The sequence below is a fragment of the Octodon degus genome, unplaced genomic scaffold (assembly GCF_000260255.1).
Source record: "Octodon degus isolate 3935 unplaced genomic scaffold, OctDeg1.0 scaffold00154, whole genome shotgun sequence".
NCBI classification, from domain to species: Eukaryota; Metazoa; Chordata; class Mammalia; order Rodentia; family Octodontidae; genus Octodon; species Octodon degus.
Genome location: NW_004524730.1, coordinates 3293683 through 3319047, shown reverse-complemented (window position 1 = coordinate 3319047; position 25365 = coordinate 3293683). Strand labels below are relative to the sequence as shown.

The 25365-nt window shown below is 42.6% G+C and overlaps 1 protein-coding gene across 1 annotated transcript in view; it reads left to right on the top strand.

Moving 5' to 3' along the window:
• Positions 1-25365, top strand: part of Zfat (zinc finger and AT-hook domain containing) — a 279413-nt gene that overhangs the window by 132590 nt on the left and 121458 nt on the right. Inside the window, exon 11 of the mRNA XM_012517210.2 lies at positions 10792-10880. Within this exon, the coding sequence (XP_012372664.2) occupies positions 10792-10880 (89 nt within the window). The remainder of the gene's footprint in view (positions 1-10791; positions 10881-25365) is intronic.

Genomic DNA, 25365 nt, shown 5'->3' with positions numbered 1-25365 from the left:
GAGTTTATCTTTTTTTATAACTGAGTAATACTCCATTGTTTAACAATACCACATCTTTTCTATCCATTTCTCAGTGAATGGCCATTTGGGTGGCTTCCAAGATTCAGCCATGACAAATCGCACTGCTGTAAACATGCATGGACATTTATGTCTGTGGTGTGGTGTTTTCAGTTCTTCTGGAAAAACACCTAAGAGAGGAATGGATGGGTTGGATGGTCACTCCAATCCTAGTTTTATGAGGAATATCAACACTCATTTCCATGGTGGTTGTACCAGTCTGCATTTCCACCAGCAGCGGAGAAGGATTCTTTTTTCCCCAGAGGCCTTCTGGCATTTGTTACTGGTTGACTTTATGATTATAACTATTCTTTCTGGGGTAAAATGGAATCTCAGTGTTGTTTTACTTTGTTTTTCTCAAATGGCCAATGGTGTTCAGCGTGTTTTCATATATTTATTTTCTATTTGTATTTTTTCCTTTGAGAACTGTGTACTCATCTCAGATGCCCACTTTTGGATTGGGTCATTGCATTTTGGGGGGAAGAATTTTTTAAAATTCTTTATATGTTCTACATAGAAGTCCTTTGTCCGAGGGACAGTCAGCTATAATTTTTTCCCAATTCATGGGTTTTGGTTTTACTTTTTTGGTGATTTCTTTTGATGAGCAGAAACTTTTCAAAAAAGACAATATCTCAGTTGCTGATTCTTTGAAGTATTTCCTGTGTGGTTTGGTTTTTATTCTTGAACTCTCTTCCTACACCAATGTCTTAAGATTTCTACCTACTTTTTTCTGCAGTAGATTTAGTGTTTCTGTTTTAATATTTAAATCTTTGATCAATTCTGACTTTAGTTTAGTGCATGGTGATAGACCCAAGTCTAGTTTTAGTTTTTGGCATGTGGAGAGCCAGTTTTTCTAGCACCGTTTGTTGAAGAGGCCATCTGTCTTCCAGTGAATATGTTTGGCCTCTTTGTCAAAGAAAAAGTAGCTGAGTGTTTTAGCTGACTCTGTGTCACCATCCCCTGCTGATCCATTCCTCTTTCAATGAAGCTGAGGTATTAATTACAGAAAATCATCAAGCTAAGTCAATAGTGGCTTGAAGTTCATAGCTTAAATTATAGAGACTTTTTAAACTATATTTTCCTTTCGTAACTCTTTCTGTTCTTATTTGTCATTGTACCAATTACCACATATGTTAGAACCATGATGTGGCGTCTTCTACAAGCCCTTGCAGCGAACAGTCTGTTAGGCTTCCTACTGTAAGCATTCCTCCATGTGAGATGGCAAGGCTCTGTGTGCTGGGCTTTTCTGAATAGGCAGGCAGGCAAAATGGGAAAAACCTGGCCTCAGGAGGCAGCCCCAAGTTGCCGGGATTCCTGCCTGTGCAGCTGCAGGCAGATACTTCTTCATCCATAGAGTAACACGGATGTGCTCATTTCTGTGTCTTCTAGTCCACAAACTTACTGGCCTAGAACAACAGAAGTTTATTATGTTACAACCCTAGAGGTCACTAGTCTAAAGTCCGGTATCAGCGGGCCTGCATTCCTTCTGGGGACTCTATAGGGAAGTCTGTTTCTTCATCCTCTGTGGCTTCCAGAGGCTGCATGTATCCTTTGCTGTATGAATCTCTGCCTTTGTGTTCAGACCAGCATGTAGTGTCCCCTAATCTCTTGTATCCTGCTCTAACAGCGTGTCTTCTCTGTCTCCCATCCATGTGCCTCCTTCTTGTGACTGAGCCTTGGCCCACATGGGTGATCTGAAGTTGTGAACTTCTTTACACTTGCAAAACCCTTGTCTTCTCCATATAAAGTAGTACTTACAGGTTTTGGAGGTGGGTACCTGAGCACCTGTGTGCGTGTGGGGCCTGATGTATCACCGCTGGGTTGTGGACTCACATGAGGCGTGTGTGTCCTTGTTCCCATTCCTCTAAAGGCCAGAGTCGTCATAGTACCAGAAGCTCTTACCTGTGTGCTGGAAGTATGGCTATTTGTGGCAGTCAATCTGCCACGAGGAAAGACCACATTCTTCTTTCTGATATGCTGTCTTTAGAAAGACACAGTGTGATAGATAATATTACAGGGTATCCCTGCTGAAAAAGGGTAAGTGCTAATTTTCTGAGAAAAATATAAAGTCAGTTTTCTGAAAACTGCTGAACATTTACTTATGCTTAATGCCACCTTTTTATGTAAGATGGCATAAATAGTCATGAGGAAGCATTTTCACTTTTATACCCTTAGATGTTACCAATAACCATTTAGATTTATGGAAAGTCTTTCTGTAAGTACCTTAGTGCCCATCAACGTGGAGGTACACAGAGCTTGATTTGGCTGCATTGATGAATTCAACAGACATTTCAAACTGGTTGCTGTAAATCAGAAGGAATTTTCCATCGCTTTCTCTTAGTCCTGATGGGATCCCCAGGTCAGAAGCCAAAGGTGATGGTTTATGATTTTCCTACCATTCCCCTTCCTCCTTAGTGTATATAGAACACTGTTTAAAGTGACCAGCCTCATGGGAACTCATCAGGCAGGTGACAGGGGAAGCAGCAGATGCCACACTTTGCAAGCATGGTGCTCAGGTGCGAGGCCAAGGACTGGAGATGAGGAGCGATTGTCTGAGGTTTTAAGAGCTGAACCCAGGTGCTGAGAATGGCATCGCTGGTGAGCTCAGCGACCCAGGTCCAGGCGACACAGGCACTCTGCATTTCTGTGACTGCCTGGGATGACTGCCTCCAGGAGCTCTGCTGGCTGCCCCCGCTCATGATGCGATCCCATCTCCACCCACATCCTCCAGGAAAGGGGCCTTATTTCTGAGTTTCTTGTACCTTTTTCTAACCCCAGGGAAGATGAATATTTCCTGTTGCTCTTCCTCCCCTTCCCACCTCCAAATCCCTCCTGCTCCATTCCCACAGGGCAGGTTGGGTTGCTGAAATAAGACCTGAGCAAAGTGCATAGCTTGGGATGATCAGACTTCGGATCACTCGGTTTCTTTTCCTTGTGCAAAATATCCAGCTCCACATGCCTTACCAGACCTGCATGTAAGCAGAGTGAGCCACACCCCCCCCCCCAAAAAAAAGAAATTCTTCATTATGCATAGTAGAAGAATTCAGCATGGTTCAGTTTGCTAGCCCAGGCAGCACCCAGATCAGAGGTCATTGTCCACAGGACAGGGATCAGCAACAGTCTCCTTCCAAAAGAAAATTTAAACAGAAATTTTGCAAAGATGGCACCATATCTTCTTGAGAAATGGAACAGAAAAAGTGCAGGTGACTCCCACATCTTTGCAGGGGACCACTTGCCTCTGAAGAGGTTGGAACTGGTAGTGCGATACTCATCCCAGGCACATGGGGGGCCCAGCCTGGCCTTCAGAGGGGTGCCTCGCTGGAAACCTCCAGCGTGCATCCTGCTAATTGTGTCCTCTTTCTTTCTACATGCAGTAGCAGCCAGTGTGACCTGGAAGCCATCGTGCAGTCCTCAGCCTTTATCTCCAAGTTATATGACACATCTTTCCTGCCTTGAACAAATTTAATGCCAGTTCCCAAAAGCTTCCAGGAAAGGGGGCCTGTTGTGCTGGGAAATTAAAGAGACACACAAATGTATCATGTATAAGTGCACAGCACAGTGGTAAGCAAGGTAACCGCAGCCCAGGACCAGGAAAGGAACATGGCCAGCCCCTCCGAAGTCCCCTGTCCTGTCCAGAGGTGACTGCTATTGCTTCTCAGCCTTTTGGCTAAGACCTAGGGCACAGGTGACTGCTGCTGTGGCTTCTAGCACGTCCTGAGCTTCCATGTCTGTGAGCTCCCTGTAAGTGGATTCATACTACATGTGGTCCTCTGGGTCTGGCTTTTCCCTTTTAAGTTTGTGTTTGTGAGATTCCTGTAGGTGACTGATTTTGACTTTTAGCATGTGGGCCTCTGAGTCTGATAGACGAATTTTATAAGTAAGTAAGATGGTTGATTCTGTAATTTGTTGCCGAGAATCTTTTGTCTCTGCCCCTCTGCACTGAGACACTTTTTTGCAGTAAGCCAGGAACAAGATTGTTTCTTCAGAAAGAGGTGTGACTCAGCTTTCTTCATCCTCTACATCAGGAAGACTTGACTTAGAGTCACTTCTGAGTGCTTACATAGTAAAAGCCTGCCTCAGAGGACCAGAAGTGACCATCCATGAGGTTACTGGAAAGGTGAGGCTGTCTCTGCCTTGGGGTACTTGGACCGACAGTCTGTAAGCCAGGTGCAGCATTTGAGCCCAGGTGGCATTTCATGGACAGTGAGTTCTTTGGAACTTTAAAGTTCAGAGAACATGGAAACCATTGCATAGTTCTGTTATTGCTACTATTTTATTTTTTGGCTTTTTAGCTTTTTGGTGCTGAGGACCAAACCTAGGGCCTGCTGCTTACTAGACAAGTTTTAGAACACTGAGCTAAATTCTCAGCCCCACATAGTTCTGTTGTTGACAGGCCTGTGTCTGGGCTTTGTACAGTGGTAGGCAAAGTATCCCAGCTGGTCCAAGACAGACGCTAATGATCGGAAGTGCCTGTGAGGCACAGACAGCATTGGGCAACAGTCACAAAGGTCAGCCCCTTCCTAGAGGGGCCGCAATTCTGTCACCTCCATGTGAATGCTGCTTTTAAAAATCCTCATTCCTGGTCACATGGAATGATTACACACCTGTGAAGAAGGTCTAGTCTTGTAGACTTGAAATTAATACTGTAATTATTCTCTGTTGCTGTGCAGTCCGTAAGGAACAAACTTAGGAACTGTATAGTGTGTTAAGGTAGTGATTCATGACTTACGTAACTATCCTCACATTACTTTGTTTTTTCCTCCATGTATTATCAGGGGTTTCTTCTTATAGATAGATTTTCCCTCCTTTTCAGTTCTTTCCTCAGGATACATTTCCAGGCGCAGGGTGGCTGTTTTGTTTTGGTAGTTGTGATTGTGTATTCCACTGCTACATTATTTTCAAAAATTGTGCCAGGCATATGGATGTGTCCTATAATAACTCTTTTATTTTTAACACTTTATGTTACTAAAAATGCTCAGTTTCTTAGCTTAATGAGTATACAGTCAGACCATGTTATAATTTGTATTTATTTGGTAACTCATAACATTCAGCAGGTACTGTGAAGATAAGTGGGTGGCTGTTCACAAAACATATGTAAATGTGGTGATTGATTAGGCACGAGTGTAGTTCCTCAAGTGCATCAGAGAGTCTTGTCCCTTTTCTCTGTTTGCTTCCTGCTGTCTGTATTCATGTCTTCATCTGTCCGTTTCTCTTCTGTACTTGTTGGCCATCTTGGGATCCTTTCACAGCAGATCCCCTGAGCAGCTGAAGTTAACAAGAGGTGCAAGTCTGGGGAGCCATCTCGGCACTCTAACTGCCTGTCAAGTGCGTCATGCCAGCCCCTAAACCAGACATGGTGGCACACACCTGTAATCCAGCATGGGGAGGCTGAGACAGGAGGATCACTACTACTGCGAGATGACTAGTGAGACCCTGTATCAAAATAAAAAGTAGGTGTATACTGTGACGGTCCTGGGGGTCCTACAGACTCAGGCCTTCATGTCTGTGGTTGATTCTCTCCAAGATTATTTCCGCCTCCTCTTGTCACTTCCTCCTCATCTTTGCATTTCAGCTAAGCACTGTTCCCTCGACCGTGAGCTGTACCACCACTTCACTCTTCCCACTGCTCTGTCACTGTCCTCTGTCATGCATGGTGATTTGTGATTATCTACTGGTGTAACCACTGGCCACTCATTTAGTGGTGAGTGCCGCGAGGGCAAGGGCTCTGCTGTCTCACGCCCTCTGGTCTCCTGGGGTAGGCGTAGTCCTGACTCCTGACATGCAGCGACTGCTGGTGATGCTGAGCGAATGCATGCGGCAGATGGGGTGGCTGCAGCACCTGCCTCCTTTAGCTCTGCTGATGCCCCGTCTGCCTCTCTGCTGTGGCCTGGCCTGCCCTGCTGCAGAGTGGCTTGTTTCTTTGTTTTATCCACAGTGGCTCCTGAGTGTATGCCTCAAGTCTGGCCAGTTTCCGTGGCTGGTTCAGTGTGGGCTGCTTGCCTATGGCGGTCTGAGGGCCTGTGGCTGAGACGGTGAGTTGGGGGTGGACGTGAGCAGGGCTGCGCAGCAGCTCTATCATTGTGGCTGCAATGATGCTGACCTGGATAAGAACTAGGGAGCTGACGGGCTTCCGGCCAGGTGCTCCTGCCACGTCGTGCTGCCCGTATCTGCAGTGCGGCTCCCTGCTCAGCACTTAAAGAACACGGGGGTCCTGAGGTGTCCATGCTCTGGGAGGATGCCGGGCAGACCACTGAGACCAGGCAGGCAGCTGAGCTGGATACTAGGCAGTTTGGTTCCCTTGGTGAACACCACCAATCACACCACCAGTCACGGAAACCAAATCCTCCACTCTCATCACGCCAGAATTTCTCCTGAGACAAATGACAAATATACTACATATCAATAAAAAAAGGCCACTTTACAATGGAAATATGAAAACATTTCAGTTGTTGAAAAAAATTGAGATATAAAAGTAAAAAATATGAATATGAAATGATTCAGCTTTAATACAGAAATATCATAAGCTTTAAGATGCTAAAAATGAATCAGATCAGGGGGTGGGGCTGTCACTTTATCAGGATGGCTCTGGAAGGATTCAATGAGAAGGTGACACTGGCATGAAGACCTGAGGGTGCTGAGCCCGCAGAGAGCCTGCAGTCACCGTCTGGCCGGGGTGGAAACAAGGGCAGGGTGCCTGCGGGGGAGGAGGAGAGGGCCTCTAAAATCCCTGCTCTTATTGCTGCTTTCTCTTTATTACAGTTTCCCAAGTGTTCCCCCTGCTTCATGTTGCTTTAGGTGTATTGATTTAGGCTGGCTTAATTGGAACTGATTCTTGGATTGTCTCTCAGGGGGCCAAGGAGCTAAAAATTAAAAAGTAGCAGGACAGAGAGGAACTGCCAACTGGCTGCGGTGGCTGCTGCAGTGAAGGTCTGCTGCTGGTCTCCTGCTGGCCTCCTGCATTCTCCCCTCCCCTCAGCGCTCAGGGGTGCTTTTCAGGGCCCCATTAGCCCCTAGGCCTGAGCCAGCCTGCAGCAGGCAGGGTGGTCATCTCACTGTTTCTACCAGGACCTCTGAGTGGAAGAATAAAAGAGCCTAAAGTTGTGCAGGGCGACTTGGACAGAGCAGACAGGGAGCACCCTTCCCTTGCCAGCGGCCCCTTTCTGCTGGCCCTCCCTGCTGGCCTGCCATCCCATTGGGCAAGCCACTTTTGTGTGAGAGTGGTGTGGATGTGCTTACTGCCGCTGCGCATTCCTTTTCCTTTAGGGAATATGTGTCTCCCCCATTACCTGAAAGGATGCTAGGTGGCCGCGAATAGGGCTTCGGGGTAGAATAGGCTAGGGGCGGGATCCAGTGCTTCCCACCTCGTGACCTGGAAAGCCACTTAGACCCGTAGTCTTAGCTCCCCGTATATCAACGGGTAATGCTGCCTGGATCCTTGGCGTGCATGCAGAGAGGCTGTGCATCTCACCCTGTGCAGGGCATGATGTCCAGTAGTTCAGTAGGTGGCCCTAGCCACGTAGGTTTTAAGAAAAGTCAGTGATTTTAAAAATCAATCTTTTTAAAATTTTATAATTTTTTTTTCCTTTTCCTGGGACCCTCTGTGATTCACATTCACATACATTCATTTGATGTTCATCCCCCAGCCCTGTAGGGAGTCTGACCTGGGTAAATATTAGATCTTTCAGTCTGCTTTGCAATTTTGAGGACTCTCTTTGTAGAATACAACCTTCTAGTTTCAAGACATTGCTTCTTTATGATGAGTCATGAGTTGCCATTCCATTATTCCAATTAGGGAACAAAAGATTATGGCCAGCGCTCTCCTGGGACTGTTTGACTTGGGCTGTCAGTGGTTGCTGAGAACACTGCTGGAGCTTATTGCCAGGGCTCCTCTGCCTCCATCAGCACAGCTTGCAGGAGCAGCCTTCTGTTCATTGGTCTTGCAGAGTCTTGGTAGGAGCTCTGCACAGGCTTCCTTCTGAGCGCAGACAAGGCAGTTCCAGTCATTCACTTCTGGGCTCTCTTAGTGTGTAGCTTTTACTCTTTGATCTGAGTGATTGATAATGAGTGTAAAGATATTTATCACCTCAGAGAATGGTTCTATTAGTGCTCCTATGTCACTGTTGTAAGAAGAACCCAAACATCATTATTCTCAAGCTGTCTGGAACAATGATAACCTATTTATCTGCATCGTGTATTAGTGTAGAAGTGTGTGTGGCTGTGATCGTACCATTGGGGTGTGCAAGTTCATGGCCTTATCTTTTAGAAAAATATCATCCTTGAAGAAAAAGTTTTAATTGCTTTCTAGTTATAACCATGTGCCTTAAAATGTGAAAAAATTCCCTACACATTGGACTTGGAATACTAAAATCTAGAATTTAGGGCTCATCCATTTAGGATTATAGGTTTAACTGTATTAATTATGTGTTTATAGCATTTGGTTGAGGTTTTTCCCATTTCTTATCAAGAGCATTATTCATGTAAGATGCACAGACTTTCCTGTTTGTTTTTTGTACAATTCAACTGAGTAAAATGTGTGGAATATATTCAATATTTGCATGCACAAAAATGCTGACATCAATGATAAGTGTAAGACATAGTTCCTGCCCAAGGGCAGCTAATGGCAAAATTCTGCAGAGGTGAAACAGACTGAGGTGTGTGGCAGTGTGCAGTGAGGATTTGTGGAGAGGCCGGCTCTGAGCCCCGTTACCAGAGATTCTGTTCAACTTGGGTTTGAGTTTAAAGGAAGAAAGCCAGTTGACAAGAGGTAGCACATCTTAGACATGGAAAATTTTTAGCAGAAAATTTCCCTGAGACTAAAAGTGAGGCAGAAAGTTAATGAGAATGGACCCAATGTGACAGAGTCCAGACAAAAAGGGACAGGCACAAGAAGAAGTCAACCAAGTGGGTGGGGCCATTGCCCCTGATTCTGAAAAACAACATTTTGTGCTGTGCCCTGAGACTTCAACTTCGTTAGGCATCAGGCCCATTGGTGGGTGATGGGAGAAGGATGTATATGTGGATGGATTGGTGGGTGGACAGGAAAGATCCCTGAATAGGGGTACAGTTTAGGGTTTTGTATAATAGTTTAGGGAAAAAAATAAGAAGGACCTAAACCAGTGGGGAGGGGTTAAAATGGAGAGAAGTAGACAAAAGAGGAGATTGAAACACGTGTTGTAAAAAACAAGATGAATAAAAGGCATGGCCATAAAGATCTTGAAGAAAGCTCTCAGGTGCCCTGCTTGCCTGATGAGATGGGGCCAAACTGGGAGAGTTGAAAGTGAACCCATCTTGTGAGGAAGATAATTAGTTCAGCTTAGGACTTTTGGGGCAGATAAGGTCCACTTCAGCAGACAGCTGGGGACTTGTGTCTCCTGTTCAGGGAAGGGTTCAGAGTAGAAGGTGCAAATTTTGGCATTAAAAATGTTCTACACCTGTAAAAGATATTCCTGGCGAGGATGCTTGCACAGAAAGGAGTCTGAGCTAGAACTCTGTGAGACATCAGTGTATAAAAGATGATTGACAGGAGGGCCTGCTGCAGGCAGCCTCGGAAGGAATGGTCAGAGAGCTTCAGAGAGGCTGTGGTGTTGTGAGTCGAGGGAGCAGATTGCTAGAGCATGGCTGGTGGCAGACTCTAAGCAGAGTCACCCGGTGAAACCAGGAACCGATGTTTGCCAGTGGCGTGGCCTTTTGGGGTCCTCGGTTGCCTTAATGAGAACAGGTATTGAGCCAGCTGGTGGCATTGTCCAGCTTTCGTTGACTTCTAGAGTGCATAGTAGGGAAACAGAGTCTGCAGCTGCAGGCAAGGCTCGCTTTTCTGGTCTGAGAAGGTGAGCACTGAAGGCACTCTGGAGGAGATCGTGTCTCCGGGGAGCCGTGTTTCAGGCTGTGCTTCCATCACCCATGCTGCTGCACCACTGCATCAAGCTGATTGCTGAATCATTTACAACTGCAGAAGTTGGTCATATTTTGTTCAGTTGCATGTGTTCGTATCACTGCAAATGGGGGTTTTGTTTATGCTAATCAGGAACACCGTGTACTGTGCCCTGTATAGCCATGAATGTGTTATAACATGTAATCCTGTTCACCTTATTATTGAACCTTTAAATGTTGCTGAATCATGACTCATCTTAAGAGAGCTATGTTTTGTATTTTTTATTGTTTTTTTTTCTAGGACACCCTCAAAGTGCTGCTTATGTTCTTGCCAGAGTTAGGAGTGCTGCAACACAGGTCTTTTGCCTTGTAGATTGCCATACTGCAGAATCTCTAGTGAGCTGCTCGAGGTCCTGGTGGTCTGAGTCCCAGCCTCTCAGGTCAGCTCTGGCCTTCCTGCATCTCACAGGCTGGGTGGAAGATCCAGCTACTTCTTTTTCCACCGTGTAATCCATTCCTCTGAGCATTCATGCTCTCAACTGTGTGCGCCTCTCTTCCTCGGTGCCCTTCATCCTCAACACCCTTCTGGTTAGGTAGCTGAGCACACTACTATTCTTTCCTTAGGAGCCTGCTTGAGTGGCGTTGTTTATCAGGGCTCCCAGGCAGAGCTTACCATTTCCTTTCCTCCTTGGCTAGCTCCTTCCCATTTCTACCTTGTGCATTGCATTGCGTTTGTACCTGTCCTTCCAGGTCCACTCTGAAATTCTGGTGTCTACCTGCAAGAGACGGCTCAATTTCTGGTGCTCCTTCACATACCGGAGCGGGTATCCTCCTGATGCTCACCTCGTCTTTTGCTTCTTCTAGGAAAGCAGTTCAAGTGCACAGTGTGTGACTACACAGCAGCCCAGAAGCCACAGTTGCTGCGCCACATGGAGCAGCATGCTTCCTTCAAGGTAAGAAGATGTGGGAGATGGGAGTAGAGGTTGTGGCCAGAAAATTCCTGCTTTTTGGCATTCCTTTTACCATTAGGCTCCTTAGCTGCTACACATGGAGTCCAAGGCACATCTCAGTTTATTTTGTACTGTCTCTTTATAGAGGTAGCGTTTCTCTGTTCTTTGCAAATCGATTTGTTATGGCTTGTGTCTAGGTTGCTCCCAAAGTCTCAAGCAATCATGGGTGGGGCTCTTTCAGAGGTGGCTAGAGTATGTGACATTGGAGTTGATTTGTGGTACAGTGCGTGGCTCAAGGGCACCAGGATTAAGGGTATGGGTGCGACCTGCTCTGAGTAGCCTGGGTACGGTATAAGGGACAGAAAGAGCTGTGGTCATCCTTTTTGGCTTTGCTACCTTTTGTCTACTGTGAACTGTTTATCTTCAGCAATGCCCATCTGTCATGCCACCCTACCTTAGAGCCAGTCAGTAATGGACTGAAAGCTTTATAAATTGTGAGCTAAATAAACCTTTGCTCCTTTAACTTTGTGTGGTTGCTAAGGCAGAATTTGATACCAGAGAAGTTGGGTTGTTTCTATGGCTGTAAGAGGTTAGGAGCCTTTGGGGCTGGCTTGTGGGAAGAGTTTGGAAAGGTTGGGAGATGCTAGTTGAAAAATTAGAGCTCAAGTGCTCTAGGCTGTACTTGATGGGAGATTCTGGTCAGAGCTCAGAAGGGCAAAAGTCTGCTAGAAATGCTGCTGCTGACACCAGGCTCCAGAGGTCTCTGCTGGGAGGCACTGCATTGGCTGTTGGACTCCAGACGATGTCATAGCTTGGCAGAAAGTTTGCATTTTTCTGGTGGCAGAACTTGGCATCATCTATGTGGTGTTGGTTTTAGGTGCATGCAAGATGTAAAAGTTGTGGGGTCAAAAGTTGTGGTCTCAGATTTCAGAAGAAGGCCTGGGAGACCAGCCAGTGTTCCCCTGAAAGGGCAGTGTGTGAAGCTGTGCGTGTGAAGCCAAAAGGCCAGACTCCAGAATTCTTGAGCAGCCATTGAATGTTAGAAGTATTTAACGTTCTGATTTGTATAGGGGCCTGCAGCTAAGAATTTGCCTTCACCCCACTTCTCTGGTTCCAAATTCCGCCTTAAAAGTTTCAGTCCATTAATTGACTGGCTCCAAGGTAGGGTGGCATGACAGACAGGCATTGCCAAAGATAAACAGTTCACAGTAGGCAGAAGGTAGCAAAGCCAAAAAGGATGACCACAACTCTTGAGGAACATGGATCATCTGAGGAAAACTGTAAGGAAAGAGCAGAACCAGCTGAAGAGAGAAGCCATGGGAGCTACAACTACTAGAAGTACAGTAGAACTGGAGACGCTCAAGGCATTTAGAGTTCACAGATTGCTGGGGATTTAAATGTTTGCCCTGCTAGATGTTGATCTTGCTTTGTTCCCATTCTTTGCTGTCTCTTTTTTGTAACTTTTGGAATGAAAATGTCTGTCTTGTGCCATTGAATGTTAGAAGTGTTTAACTTTCTGATTTGTATAGGGGCTTGCAGCTAAGAATGTGCCTTAAATCTTAGAGGAGACATTGAACTTGGTCTTTTAAGCAATGTTGAAAGTATTAGGACTTCGGCAGCTGTTAGAGATATGCCCAATGCCTTTTGCATAAAGGGATGTGCATGAGTCTTGGGGGGCCACAGATGGAATGCTGTGGCTTGTGTCTAAATGTCCCCACAAAGCCTCACAGAGTCATAGCTGGGGCAGCTTTAGAGATGGCTGGATCTATAGTGTAGGACACTGAGATCAGGGCTCAACGGTCCTAGGCCTGAGGGTGTGAGTGCTCCCTGCCCCAAGCAGCCTGCATAAGACATGGAAGCTGGAAAGCGCCTGGCTGTCCCTTGCCTTTGTGGCCTTCTGCTTGCCTGCAGTGCCCCTCTGCAAGCCACCTTGCCTTGGAGTGAGCCAGTTATGAACTGAAACCTCTACAGACTGTGAGCTAAATAAACCTTTTCCCTTTAACTTTGGATGTTGGGTATTTTGCCTTGGCAGTGAGAGAAACCTAGCTAAGACATAATTCATAAACATAATAAGACATACAGAATGGTGTGTAAGTGGACACAGAAAGTGCCAAGACATAAACAACCTAGAGTGATTTGGAGGAAAAGTGTAAGCTATAGGGACACATATTTGTGCCTCCAGATCCTGGGTCACCATCATGGACCCACTTTCTTAAGCATCTGTGAGGAAGCCTAGGCTGCTGTAAGGTGAGGAGGTTGTGCTTGGGATGCCCAGTCCCTGCCTGGTGGGCGGCAGGGATTCTGAGCTGGTGGCACTCTGCGTTCCCTTAATGCCTGTAAGGATGTTTCTTTCACACAGGTGGTCATATCTGCTTAGTCACTCCTCTGGGCACAGTTATTGAACAGAAGAACTGTGGTTAGGTAGTTTGTTCAGTAAGAGAATTCTGTTCATTTACTTGGTACACTTTGACCCTTAAATTGCTGCTGCTGCTGCTGCTGCTGCTAGTATATACATATGGAAGTGAAGTCAGGATTTATAGACATGTTGTTCTAAATTGTTTATCTAGAATTGTGTCTACCACAAAATCCCAGAGAATCATGGACTATGGAAGGAACTCTTGGTGACCACTTTGATAGCTTTCATTGATTGAAAATCTGTGATGTGTTGGCACTGCATCTAGGAGTTCAAATATCCCCCTCAGTATTCACTGACTGTTGCCCCTTTTGGATAATAGAAGAACTTGAATCTCAGAAGCCAACTGATCACACACATCCTTGGATTTCAGCCATCCTTGTTGTATTGACCAGGTCCATTGGGACTTTCTCCAGTTGCAAGCTCATTTTGTGCTCAGGATAGCTTCTGAGAAATGAACTCCCATCATTTTTCCTCATGTAGTTGAGAAAGTCAAGTAGCTCAGAGGGCTAAGGGCTTAGAAGGTTTTAATTCTAAGAAGTGAAAGAGCTAGAACTTGAACTTTATCCTTTCACTTTTGAGCCTGGGCTTTTCACATTACATCTTCCCAGTTACTTCTGGGCAAAAAAGGGAGGAATTGGAAAAATTAAGACTGTGGCAACCTGTTCTTATGTACCTGCTTTCTTTTCTTTTGCTTTCTATTCTTTCTCTCTTTCTTTCTTTTTTTTCTTTTTTTTTTTTTTTTTTTTTAACCAGGAATCAAACTTAGGACCTTGCGCTTGTCAGGCAGATGCTGTGCTGCTGAGCTATATCCCTAGCTGTGCCTGTTTTGACATCTATACTCAACATGAGTTTCTATTCAGAAGCCTTTTAATTTAGTGTGATCCTGTTTGTTGACTCTTATTATCATTTCTTGTGCAACTGGGATTCTGTTCAGAAAGTCTGTATCTGTCTTCAAGAGCTTTACTTAATTTGTCTTCTGGGAGATTAAGTGTTTCTTTTCACATGTTTGGATTTTTGATCTATTTTGATTTTAGTTAAGTTAAGAGATATGATTCTAGGTTTGATCTTCTACATGTGGATAGAAGTTCTCCTAGCACTGTTTGTTAAAGACATCATCTTCTCCAGAAAAAAGTATTTGACCTCTTTGTCAAAGATAAAGTAGATGAGTGTGCATGTAGAGTTGTTTCTGAATTTTCTGTTCTATTGATCTACAAGTCTGTTTTATTTTTCCCTTTTTTGCCTAGTACTATGCATTTAAGTCTGGGATTGTGATGTTCCCTACCTTGCCCAGATTTGCTTTTGCTACTCTAGGTCTCTTTTGGTTCTATATGAATTTTAGGAGTACTTTCTCTAGTTTTGTGAAGAATGTTATTGAGATTTTGATCTGTATTGCATTAAATCTTTAGAACAGTTTTGAAAGTATGATCCCTTGACTATGTTGGTTCTGCCTATCCAGGAACAGAAGGTGTCTTTCCAATCCTTTTCAGTTTCTTCTTGCAGAGTACTGTAGTTTCATTGTAGAGATCTTTTCACTTTCTCGATTATTAATTTATATGTATTTCATTTTTCTTCATGCTATTGCAAAAGGTGTTCATTTTATTTCTGTCTAGGTGAGCTTGTTATTGGTGTACAGGAATGCTATTGATTTTAGAGTGTTGACTTGGTACCCTGATACTCTACTATCTAGAATTTTAAAATTCTTTTGGGTGGAGTTTTTGAGGTCTGTGATGTACAGGATCATGTCAAATGATAATTTAACTTCTTCACTATCCATATCATTTTCTTTCTTTCTCTTGTCTAACTGCTCTAGCTAAAGTGTTGAGAGTTGTATTGAGCATGAATGGTGATAGAAGATGTCCTTGTCTTGCTCTTGATTTTAGAGGGAAAACTTTCATTTCTTTCCATTTAATATGATGTTGACCATTGATTTATTATAGATGGCTTTTAGCAGACTGAGATAAAGACCTTCTATTCCCTATTTTCTTCAGTTTTTTTTTTTATCATGAATAGAAGCTGGATTTTTTCAAATACTTTTTCTGTGTCTATTGAGATGATTGTATTTTTTTTGTCCTATTTCTGTTTATGTGGTATATTGCATTTATTGATTTATATATGTTGAGCCTTTGAGGCATCCTTGGAATGAATCCAACTTGGTTATAATTTATGATGATTTTGATGATTTGATGTAGTTTGTTTACCAGTATTTTATTGAGTAATTTTGCATCTATATTCACTAAGTAGATTAGTCTGTAATTCTCTTTTCTGGTTGGGTTCTTTTCTGTTTTTGCAATCAGGGTAATCCTTGCTGTCTGGAATGACATGAGAGTACTTCTCTTTCAACTTTATTAAAGAGTTTGAGAAGTGTTGGTATTAGATCCTCCCTAAAGTTCTTGTTGAATTCAGTAGAATCTGTCTGGATCAGGGCTTTCCTTAGTCGGTAGTTGTTTCATTATTATTATTACTTCTTGATAATAATACTGGATTATTTAGTTTTATATCTTCTTGGTTCCAATTTGGTAGTTCATGTATACATTTATCAATTTCTTCTGAATTTCCTATTTTATTAAAGTATAGGTTCTCTATGTAGCTACTGATAATCTATGGATTTTAGTAGATTCTGTTGTAATTTTTCCTTTTTCATTTCTAATCGCATGTATTTGTGTCTTTTCTTTCCTTATTTTCTGAAGATTGGCTAAGGGTTTGTCTATTTGCCTTATTCCTTCAAATAACCAAATCTTTGTTTCATCAATTATTTGTAGGGTTCTTTTAGTCTCAATTTCATTAATTCCTGCTCTAACCTTTGTAATTTCCCTCCTCGTGGGAGCTTTGGATTTAGATGGTTCTTGTTGGTCTCAGATCTTGAAGTGTATTCTTAGCTTATTTATTTTAGTTCAGTTTTCTTCATGCGGAAATTCACTACCCTAAAATTCTTTCTTAACACTGCAATGAAGTGTCCCATACATTCTGGTATGTCATTACTGGCATTATTATTTGATCATAGAAAGGGCCTGATTTCTCTTATATGATCTGAACAGAAATCAGAGTATATAATTTCTTTTAATTACATCTGTGAACTGTTGATTAGTTAAGAGAATATTTATAGGTCTGCATAGTTCTTATGGAATATTTTGCCATTCATTTATAGTTTGATTGTATTGTGATCCAGTAATATGCATGGGATAATTTCACTTCTTTTGTATGTACTAAGGCATGCTTTGTGGATTAGTATACGGTCTGCTTTGAAGAAAGTCTATGTTGCTGAAAAAAATGTGTATTCTATTATTATTGGCTGGAACACTGTAACTATCAATTATATCCATTTAAAGGTTTGCATCAACTGTAGTATCTCTTTGTTGAATTTTTTTTTCTTTTTGGGAATCTACTTGATCTGTCCATTTTTTTTGGTTGTTGTTGTTGTATTTTAGGGAAGAATCTACAGGCTGTTCAGGGTCTCACTACTAGATTGGACTCGTAGTGATCTGCCTCTTTACAGCCTCCCAAGAGCTGAGATTACAGGCCTGTACCACCAAACCCAGTCTCAGTTTCTGTCTCAGCATGCCCTGCAGGTGGGGTGGTCCAGCAGGCCTGGGGATTGAACTCTTGGCCTCTGTGCCTGCTTGGAGGTGCTTTAATCCACTGCGCTATTTGGCTGGCCTGATCTGTCCATTTGTGACATTAGGGTATTGAGGTCCCCCATTACAATCATATTGGTGTATATCTGATTTTTTTCACATCTATTAGTGTTTGTTTTATAAAATTGGTTGCAGTAGTATTTGCTGCAAGTATGTTTATAATTGTTACCTCTTTCTGTTGGATAATTTCCTTTAACCAGTATTTAATCACCTTCTGTGTGTCTTCCAATCAGTTTTGAATTGGAGTGCACATTATCTGAAGTTAGGATAGCAGCTCCTGCTCTTTACCAGGTTCCCATTGCATGGGATATTTGCTTTGTATCCTTTTATTTTTATTCTTTTAGTTTCTTTTTGATTTAAATGTGTTTCTTATATAATGCATATTGTTAGGTTTTGTTTCCTGACCCATTCTGCCAATGTGGAAGTTATTACTGAGAGGTATTGACTTCTTTCTGACATGGCATTATTTTCCTGTTCTTGATTTCTTTATTCTCACCTGTTGCATGGCTGCTCATTCTACCAGGTGTGTTCACTGTTTTTGACTTCTTGACACTGTTGACTTTATTGTCTCTTCTAAGATATCTTTGAAAATTTTCTAATGCTGGTTTGGTGGCCATGAATTTCTTGAAATATACTTTTTCATGGAAATACCTTACTTACCTGTCAACTTCAAAGAAAAGTTTTGCAGGGTACATAAATTAGGGATGGAAGGTGTCTTTTAGAGCTCAAAACATTTCAATCCAGACTTCTCTAGGATTTATGTAGAGAAATCTGCTGCAAAGTAGCTAATGGGCTACTTTTATATATGATTCGTTGCCTTTCTTTAGTAGCTTTTAAGATTTTATGCCTTGAATTGTCTTGAATTGAAAAAAACTGCTTGTTCAAAATCACAGAGAAATTTCTCATTTCTTTCCTTTTATTTTTATTATTTTTAATTTTATGTATTTGGTGCAGGGTCTTACTATGCAGCTTGGACTCATGGTGATCCTCCTGTTTTCAGCCTCCCTAGTGCTGGGATTACAGGTATGCGGCACCACACCTGGACTCAGTCACTGGCTCAGTGCACCCAGAGGCAGGGCCTGCCTGGCATGCAGGTCGAGGGTTCAAAGCTGGTCTATTTGGGCTTGCTTTGTTTTTGTTTCTTCTTAGGACATAAGTTATTGTCAGGTTTTTTTTTTTTTTCCTTTTTTTTTCTTTTCTTCTTCTTTTTTTCTAATATGGCCTGGGGAGGTCCTCTTTAAATTGTGGCTACTTAGGGTTGTATGTGCCTCACGTATCTGTATGCTCATTTCTTCTGGTGTATTTGGGAAATTTTGTACCATTATTTTGTGAACTGGTTTTTAATGCCATTTGAGTTGTCTTTCTATTCTTTCATTTCTAGTTGTTCTTAGATTTTCTTTATACCATGTAGCAGTTTTGGATCCATTTCTCATGTAATTTTTTTGCTTTTGAAGTGTCTTTGATTAGTTAGTCTTTCAAGGCATCATTGTCTTCTGATTTTGAAATTCTGGCCTCACATTGGTCAGTTCTGCTGCCCCTAATTCTGGTATGATTTTTAGTCTTCTAGATTTCTAACTGACACCTTCGTAGGCTCTATCTTTGGTGAACTGGGCATTCGTGTTTTGTATTGTTTTGTTTAGCTCATCTAGCTTTTTATTAGTGTCTTCTGAAAGCTTTAGAATCATCTTGGTTATTATTTCTGCACTGACAAGCAGAAACACCTCCACACCACCCAGGATTTGGAGGCAGATTTATTTGTGTCGACTGGCACTGATGGGATCATTCCCAGAATATCAGGCCCCGATCTCTGGTGCTCTAGGGCTTTTATATGATGCCCAGGCAGGAGGTACAAAGGCAAGACAGAGCAGCCGGCAGTTCTGCTTAGCTGGCAGGGTGAGATCATCGGTCACAAGGCTCGATTAATAATCCTCAGCTCATGAAACTTAGTGCAGTCGCAGTTATGCTCTCTTGGCTACAAGGGCCAGGAACAGAACTGCAAAGCCATGAAGCAGTTACACAGCTAGATAGTTTCAAAAGAACAAAGTTTTAAAAAGAACAGTTTTTCCTTTTACAGTTTTTCTTTTTCATTTCTATTGTCTTCTCAGATTCTGCTGAGCGTCTCTTTGAGCTGTTTTCTGACCTCATTCGTTATCCTTTTGGCTAATTTAGGTGTGTGGTTTGTGCCGTTTTACCCCTACTGACTGCTGGATTGACTTTGGGGGGATTTTGGAGTCAGTGGGAGGCATTTACTGTTTAACTTCTCATATTTCTATTTTTTTGCTCACACGTGTGTGTGTATATGTGCGTGTGCTGATGTTTATATTTAAAGACTTTATTGCTAGATACAGATCTCTTCCGTTACTCTTCGGTAACATACGTTGGGCTCTGTAGCCTTGTGACACAGCCCCAAGAGCCAAGCACCTTGGTTAGTTTGGGAAGGGAACATTCAGCAACCAGCTTCGTCCAGCAATCAGGTTCTCTGGGCACTTACTCTCATTGTTAGTATCAGAGAGTTTATGTGAGTGTTGACTTAGAGAAAGTGACCATTAAGGAACCGTGTTAATATCAAATGAATCAGCTAAAGTAGTATCATCCAGACAAATTAGATATTATTGTACCATAGGAGCCAATTATGTATCATACTTAATCTTAGAGGAGAAATCTGCAATTATGGTATAAATATTAAGACAAATTAGATATTATTGTACCATAGGAGCCAATTATGTATCATACTTAATCTTAGAGGAGAAATCTGCAATTATAGTGTAAATATTAAGACCTGGACTCTTTTAGAATATTTTGCTGAGTTTACACACCTATAATATTCAAATAATGGAACTAAACAGAAAAGGGGATACAGATGGATGTCCACTTTGTATCTGTGTATTCAAAATGGTTAGGATAGATATATAGTTACATTCTCTTAATGAATAGAGGGCTTTGTTCTAATGGTGTTTGTAAATAGGATATCATGTCTGCATCTTGTACAGCAAATAACCACTAGGAAGAATGTATGCAAAGTGTTCATTATTGAAACTGTCCTACCAATTTGGTTTGAAACTGTCTCATTGCTATTTGTTTCTCAATAAAATTATGGAAAAAAATAAATCAATTAAAGGACAATGAGGAAGGAAAAAAAAACCCCAAAAATAAAAAAATAAATATTAACACCACCCTAGCATTGACTTAAAAGCTAATATGTACCAAAGAGATATATACAGTATCTCTGCTAATGATACAAAAGAAGCCAACAGTATTTTTTTCCATAATTTTATCGAGAAACAAATAGCAATGAGACAGTTTCAAATCAAATTAGTAGGACAGTTTCAATAATTTATACATTGCATATTGTTTTCTTAGTGGTTATTTGTTGTGCAAGATGCAGACATGATATCCTATTTACAAATACTATTAGAAAAAATCCCTCTATTCATTGAATTAAGAGAATGTAGCTGTATATCTATCTTAACTATTTTGTATATACAGATACAAAATGATCATTCATTTGTATCCCCTTTTCTTTGTTTAGTTTTGTCATTTAAATATTATAGGTATGTGAATTCAGCAAAATATTCCAAAATAGTCCAGTAGTCCATAATAATATTGGGTTTTCTGTATGACTGGCAATGTCAGAAGTTGTTGAGCTGGGGAGATGGCTCAGTGGAATAAGCGCTTCCCTGGCAAGCGCAAGGTTCTGAGTTCAATCCCTGGTACCACAAAAAAAAAGAAGTTTTTGACTTGAGTCCTTTATAGCTCAGCATAATAATATGGCTTTACTTCTTATACTTCATGTTTATATTTTTCTGCTGGATGGTTAAGACCAAGGTAAAGCAAGACCTGTGTAACAAGAATTGTAGCTTTTGTGTCTGATAAGGTCAGTCAAATACCCTCAGGATTTATCCTGAGACCCTGCACCGCATTTTGTAGATCCTTTGTCAGTATCAGCCATGTGGATGAGTCACGGCCATTGCTTGACCAATAAATATAAAAATCTTAATAAATCTTTATGGTTATATATTAAATATATAGGGTTTGGGAATGTGAAAGGTAAGAAGAAACTTTCTTACTTTAAAGTATGGTAGGAGGAGAGAGAGGTGGTAAGTGGTACATAGGAATTTACTGAGAGTAAAAGGATGTTTATAGAACCCTGTAGAGTAAGAACAAGTGACAAATAGAGGATAAAAGAAAACTAATGGAGGGCCAGCCAGATAGCCCAGCAGACCAAAGTGCCTGCTTAGGCAGAGTGCAGCAGCTGGGGTTGGGTCTCTGGCATGCTGTGCCGGCCCCGCCCCCGGGTGCCCTGAGGCTGCAGTTGGGACTGGGCATGGTGGTGTGCACCTGTACGCCCAGCATAGTGACAGGAGACTCATGATGAGTCCGCTCTGTGTGGTGACACCCTGTAGACCCCGTACTAAATACATTTATAAGAAGACAAATAGGGGAGGAAAGGAAAGAAATTATGTAGCGATTGAAAAGGAGAGAAAAGCAACAGGAGAAATTCCTCCCTGGGGTCTAGGGCTAAGGAGCTTCCAAGACCCTTGCACTGTCTCTCTAATCACCTAGCCAACCTTTCCTAGCAGCAGGACAAGACTAGGCTTTATTTAAATTTTTATATCTTTGAAGTTCACAGGTTAAACTTATATTTATCATCCAATAATCACATTTCATGGGTTCGTAAAGGCGCATTTATTAGTCTTCTATGCACACATGAGAAAAAAGCTAAAACCTCTTTCTTAACTCTTAGCGTATGTCAGGCACAAATGTAAATCATTCCCTGCTAATTGTTTTCCCCCTGAAAGGCTAACCGTTGTTGCAAGTTTCCCTGGCCTGGTTCCTAGAGGGGGGGTAGTCTAAGGATAAGGTGGTTTTAAAGTTAACTGCCAATAAATTGAAGAATAATTTGGAGTTTCTGACTTAACAGTAAAGAGAGAAATATGAATGACAAGTGGAGATTTTTCTGTGGTCGAGAGCCAGTTTCCATGGAGGAACCTGTGGGTGTCCGCCAGAGAGCAGCCCTGGCCGTGAGTCCTTGTCTGTCCCAAGTGTGCCTGCTACCATGTGTTGGTTCCCCATTTCATCAGCGTTACCTTGGCAGCTGTGCTTGTTGCAGTCTTAGTGGCGGGCTCTGCTTTTTCTCACCTCACACCCATCCTGTGATTTGCCATTGGACCAGTATTACGTAAGCATCTATACTTGTAACCTTATTGATTAGTTATAGTTTTGTCCCACTGTCAGCCCACCCTACCTCATGGCTTTGCTCAATAAAACCCTTGAGAAGTGGGCTTGGTGCGCAACCCAGTTTCTGGGACCTTTGTGTCCCTCTTGGAGGCTTTTTTTTTTTTCCTCTTAATAAGTTCTTACTACTTTTAAAACAGAGAGAGAAATTAAAGGGAGAAAAATTAAGATAGAGAAGAGGAAAATATAAAAGAAGAGAGAGATAAGAAGCAAGGCAGAAAGGTAAAGGTAGACTTCTCAAGTCCTAGGAAACTGGTGAAGGAAAGAAGGGAAAAAGGAAAAAATAACCAAAACTTTTAAACAGTGTACACTCATAAAAATACAAAGCAAACAAACAACAACAACAATAAAACCAGAAACAAAAGTAAAGAAAAAGAAAAGAGGATTTTCTGTGATCTCCAGCGTGTGATTTTCTGCTGAGTGCTACAGCTTTGGGGTAGCGTCCAATTCAGCGGCCTTCACTGCTCACACTGGTAGATGAAGCAGGCAGGCAGAGCTCACTTTCATGCTGGGCACAGTCTCCAGGAGCCTCAGGGCAGGAGTGGCAATCTGCGACTTTCAAATCCAAAGCAATTCAAGTTAAGGCTGGCTTTGGCTCTGGGGTTGGAGCCTGGGTACATTAGTTTACACCCCTCTGATGGTCTGTATCTTGGTTACTTTTCTCTCATTACTGGTACAAAATACCTAACATCCAAAATAAGGAGGAAAGGGTTTTTGAGCTCAGAGTTTGTGAAGGTTTTATTCCATACTCAGCTGGCTCCAAGGCAGAGCGGCACATGGCAGAGAGCAGCAGTTCATGGCAAAAAGAGATGAGCAGTGGCTAGGGCAGAGGCGAGCCCCGTCCCTTCCTTTCATTGCATTCAGGCTCTCTGTGGGTGCAGCACTCACCCATGATCCCGGCTCGGGGTCGTGAGTGAATCACAGCCTCTAGAAAGCTGCCCTCTGACTGCATGAGGCTTCAGGGAGACAACTAGACGCAAACCGTAGCAGTCTCTTACTAGTCGGCTGCAGTGCCCTGACCACAGCCCTGTACTGTGGCTGGGTCTCCCCTGGTCACTGTGGGGCCGTAACACTGAGAGCTCTGTAAGGAGGTCCGCTGTAGCTGCCGAGGCCCACGTTCAGTCAGCAGCTCTGCGTCATGGCATCTCAGGGGACGTGGCAGGCCCTTGGGCCAGAGGCACTCATCTCTGCGGTAGCAGACAGCGTCTGCTGGGCCATTCCAGCCCTGCATTTCTTCTCAGGGCCCTGGAGTCCCCTGCTTTCACTTTGCCTCTGTGGATTTAGTCTTCCTGCTCACAGGCCAGGACCCAGGATGCAGGAGCCAGGGAGAAAGTGCAGATCGTCCTTTCACTTTTCTGCATCATGTTGTGTCTCTGCACTTCCTCTGTAGCCTTCAATTTTCCCATCAGGTCATTCCTGGATCCCAGGGATCTACATCCCTCTTTTTCTTCTCCTAGTTGTTACTTTCCAGTGTTGGGATTCCAGATACTGGAGAGGCCAAGTTGCTGCTATTCTGCTGCTTCTCTGGAAGTCTCATAGGGTTCGAGATGTACACATATAGTATATAATACAAAAGTCGCGACAGGAAGCCAAAATAAGATCAAATCCTTAGACTTCCTTTCTAATCACATATTTTCTATTTTTATATCTATTTTGAAAATAAAATTAGGGGCTGGCAAGATGGCTCAGCAGTCTAAAGTGCCTGCCTAGGCAAGCTTAGGCAAGCGTAAGGACCACCGTTCTATCCCTGGCACCACATGCCATGCCAGACATGCCACCCGGTAGACTGAGCCAGCCACACACACACACACACACACACAAAAATTAAAATTTGTTCACTAAGATTTTGACACTTGTCATTATCCTTTCTTCACAAAATTATTTGATGTGTTTTTTTTAGACATAGTTGAGGTCAGATGGCAAATGTAAATTGTTTTGATTGACTTTATGACATCAACTTTACTAGTGGCAAAATTGTTGGAGAATGTGGCTTAGCTAAGTGGCCAGATGGTATGCTACGAGTACTTCACTTCAGAGTTAAGCAGAGTAACTTTTCAGTCAAAGCCAGGACTAGAAACCCTTAATTACATTATAAATATTGCCTTTTAATCAGCATTTCAGAGCTACTTTCTCATTTTATAAAAATATACTTATAAACTACTGTTAAGGGCTTCTTAAGAATGAATATCATAATAATTAACCTTGTTTTTCACATAGTTTGTTTCCAGTTTTTGCATTATAAACAACCCTATAGTGGGCATCTTCCTGCTGAAAACATTACCGTGCTCTCCAAAAATCTAAAGGGCTATAAAACAAAGATATCAAACCACCAAGAAGTCACAAACAGCGAAGGTGTTATATGCACTTCTGGCAGCTGTAATTAAAATGTGTTCCCTGGAGTGGAACTGTATTTTCAACCTTGGAGAAGCGCCAGGGTAGACACATGGACAAGATGGGCTACTGCTGAGCCAGGAGACTTCAGAGTATCGGACTTACTACTGTTGTCTGGCTGCACAGCATCTGCTTTCCTACAGATAAGTCCATGCACTGGTGTGCAGAGCACTGTGAGTGTGACCCAAGTGTCCAAGTGCTGGGCCATTTCTCTCTCCATGGGGCTCTCAGAGCCCCACAGTGCTGGGTGAGAGGGATGAGCTTGACTCAACAGTAGTGACTTCTGGTGAAGATACTGAAGGTTTAAAAAGAGTAAAACTGCTTTTGCCGTACTTACACTTGCTTTAAAGCCTCTGCAAGAAAACATACACAATAAACAAGGACACGTTACCTCTTGGGGTTGGGAAATGATTGCAGCTGTTCTCTGGGAGGACAGCAGTGAGTGAGATGTTTTCAGGTGTGTAGTGTTTGAACTTTGTCAATTGAATGCTTTACTTCTTCAATAAATAAAGGTAAAAGGTAGCAATATTGAAAGTAAAAATGATGCTCTACAAACTACTCAAAGTCAAGCCAGCATGTAAATGTGTTTCTTATCTACAGAGAAACTGTCCTACAAGTGTGCTGGCAAATTGCTTTTTGAAGTTTCATTGAGATTCAGTTTAGCATTTGAAAATCTGAGAGCATTGATGTCCCAGAGAAACAACGCAGGACATAAAACCAGATGAAAGACAGTTCCTGGCTGTGCCACCTGCAGGCTGCTTCTCAGGGTTATCATCTGTGGTGCTGGTGGGGATAGCCATGTCCTGGTGGTGAA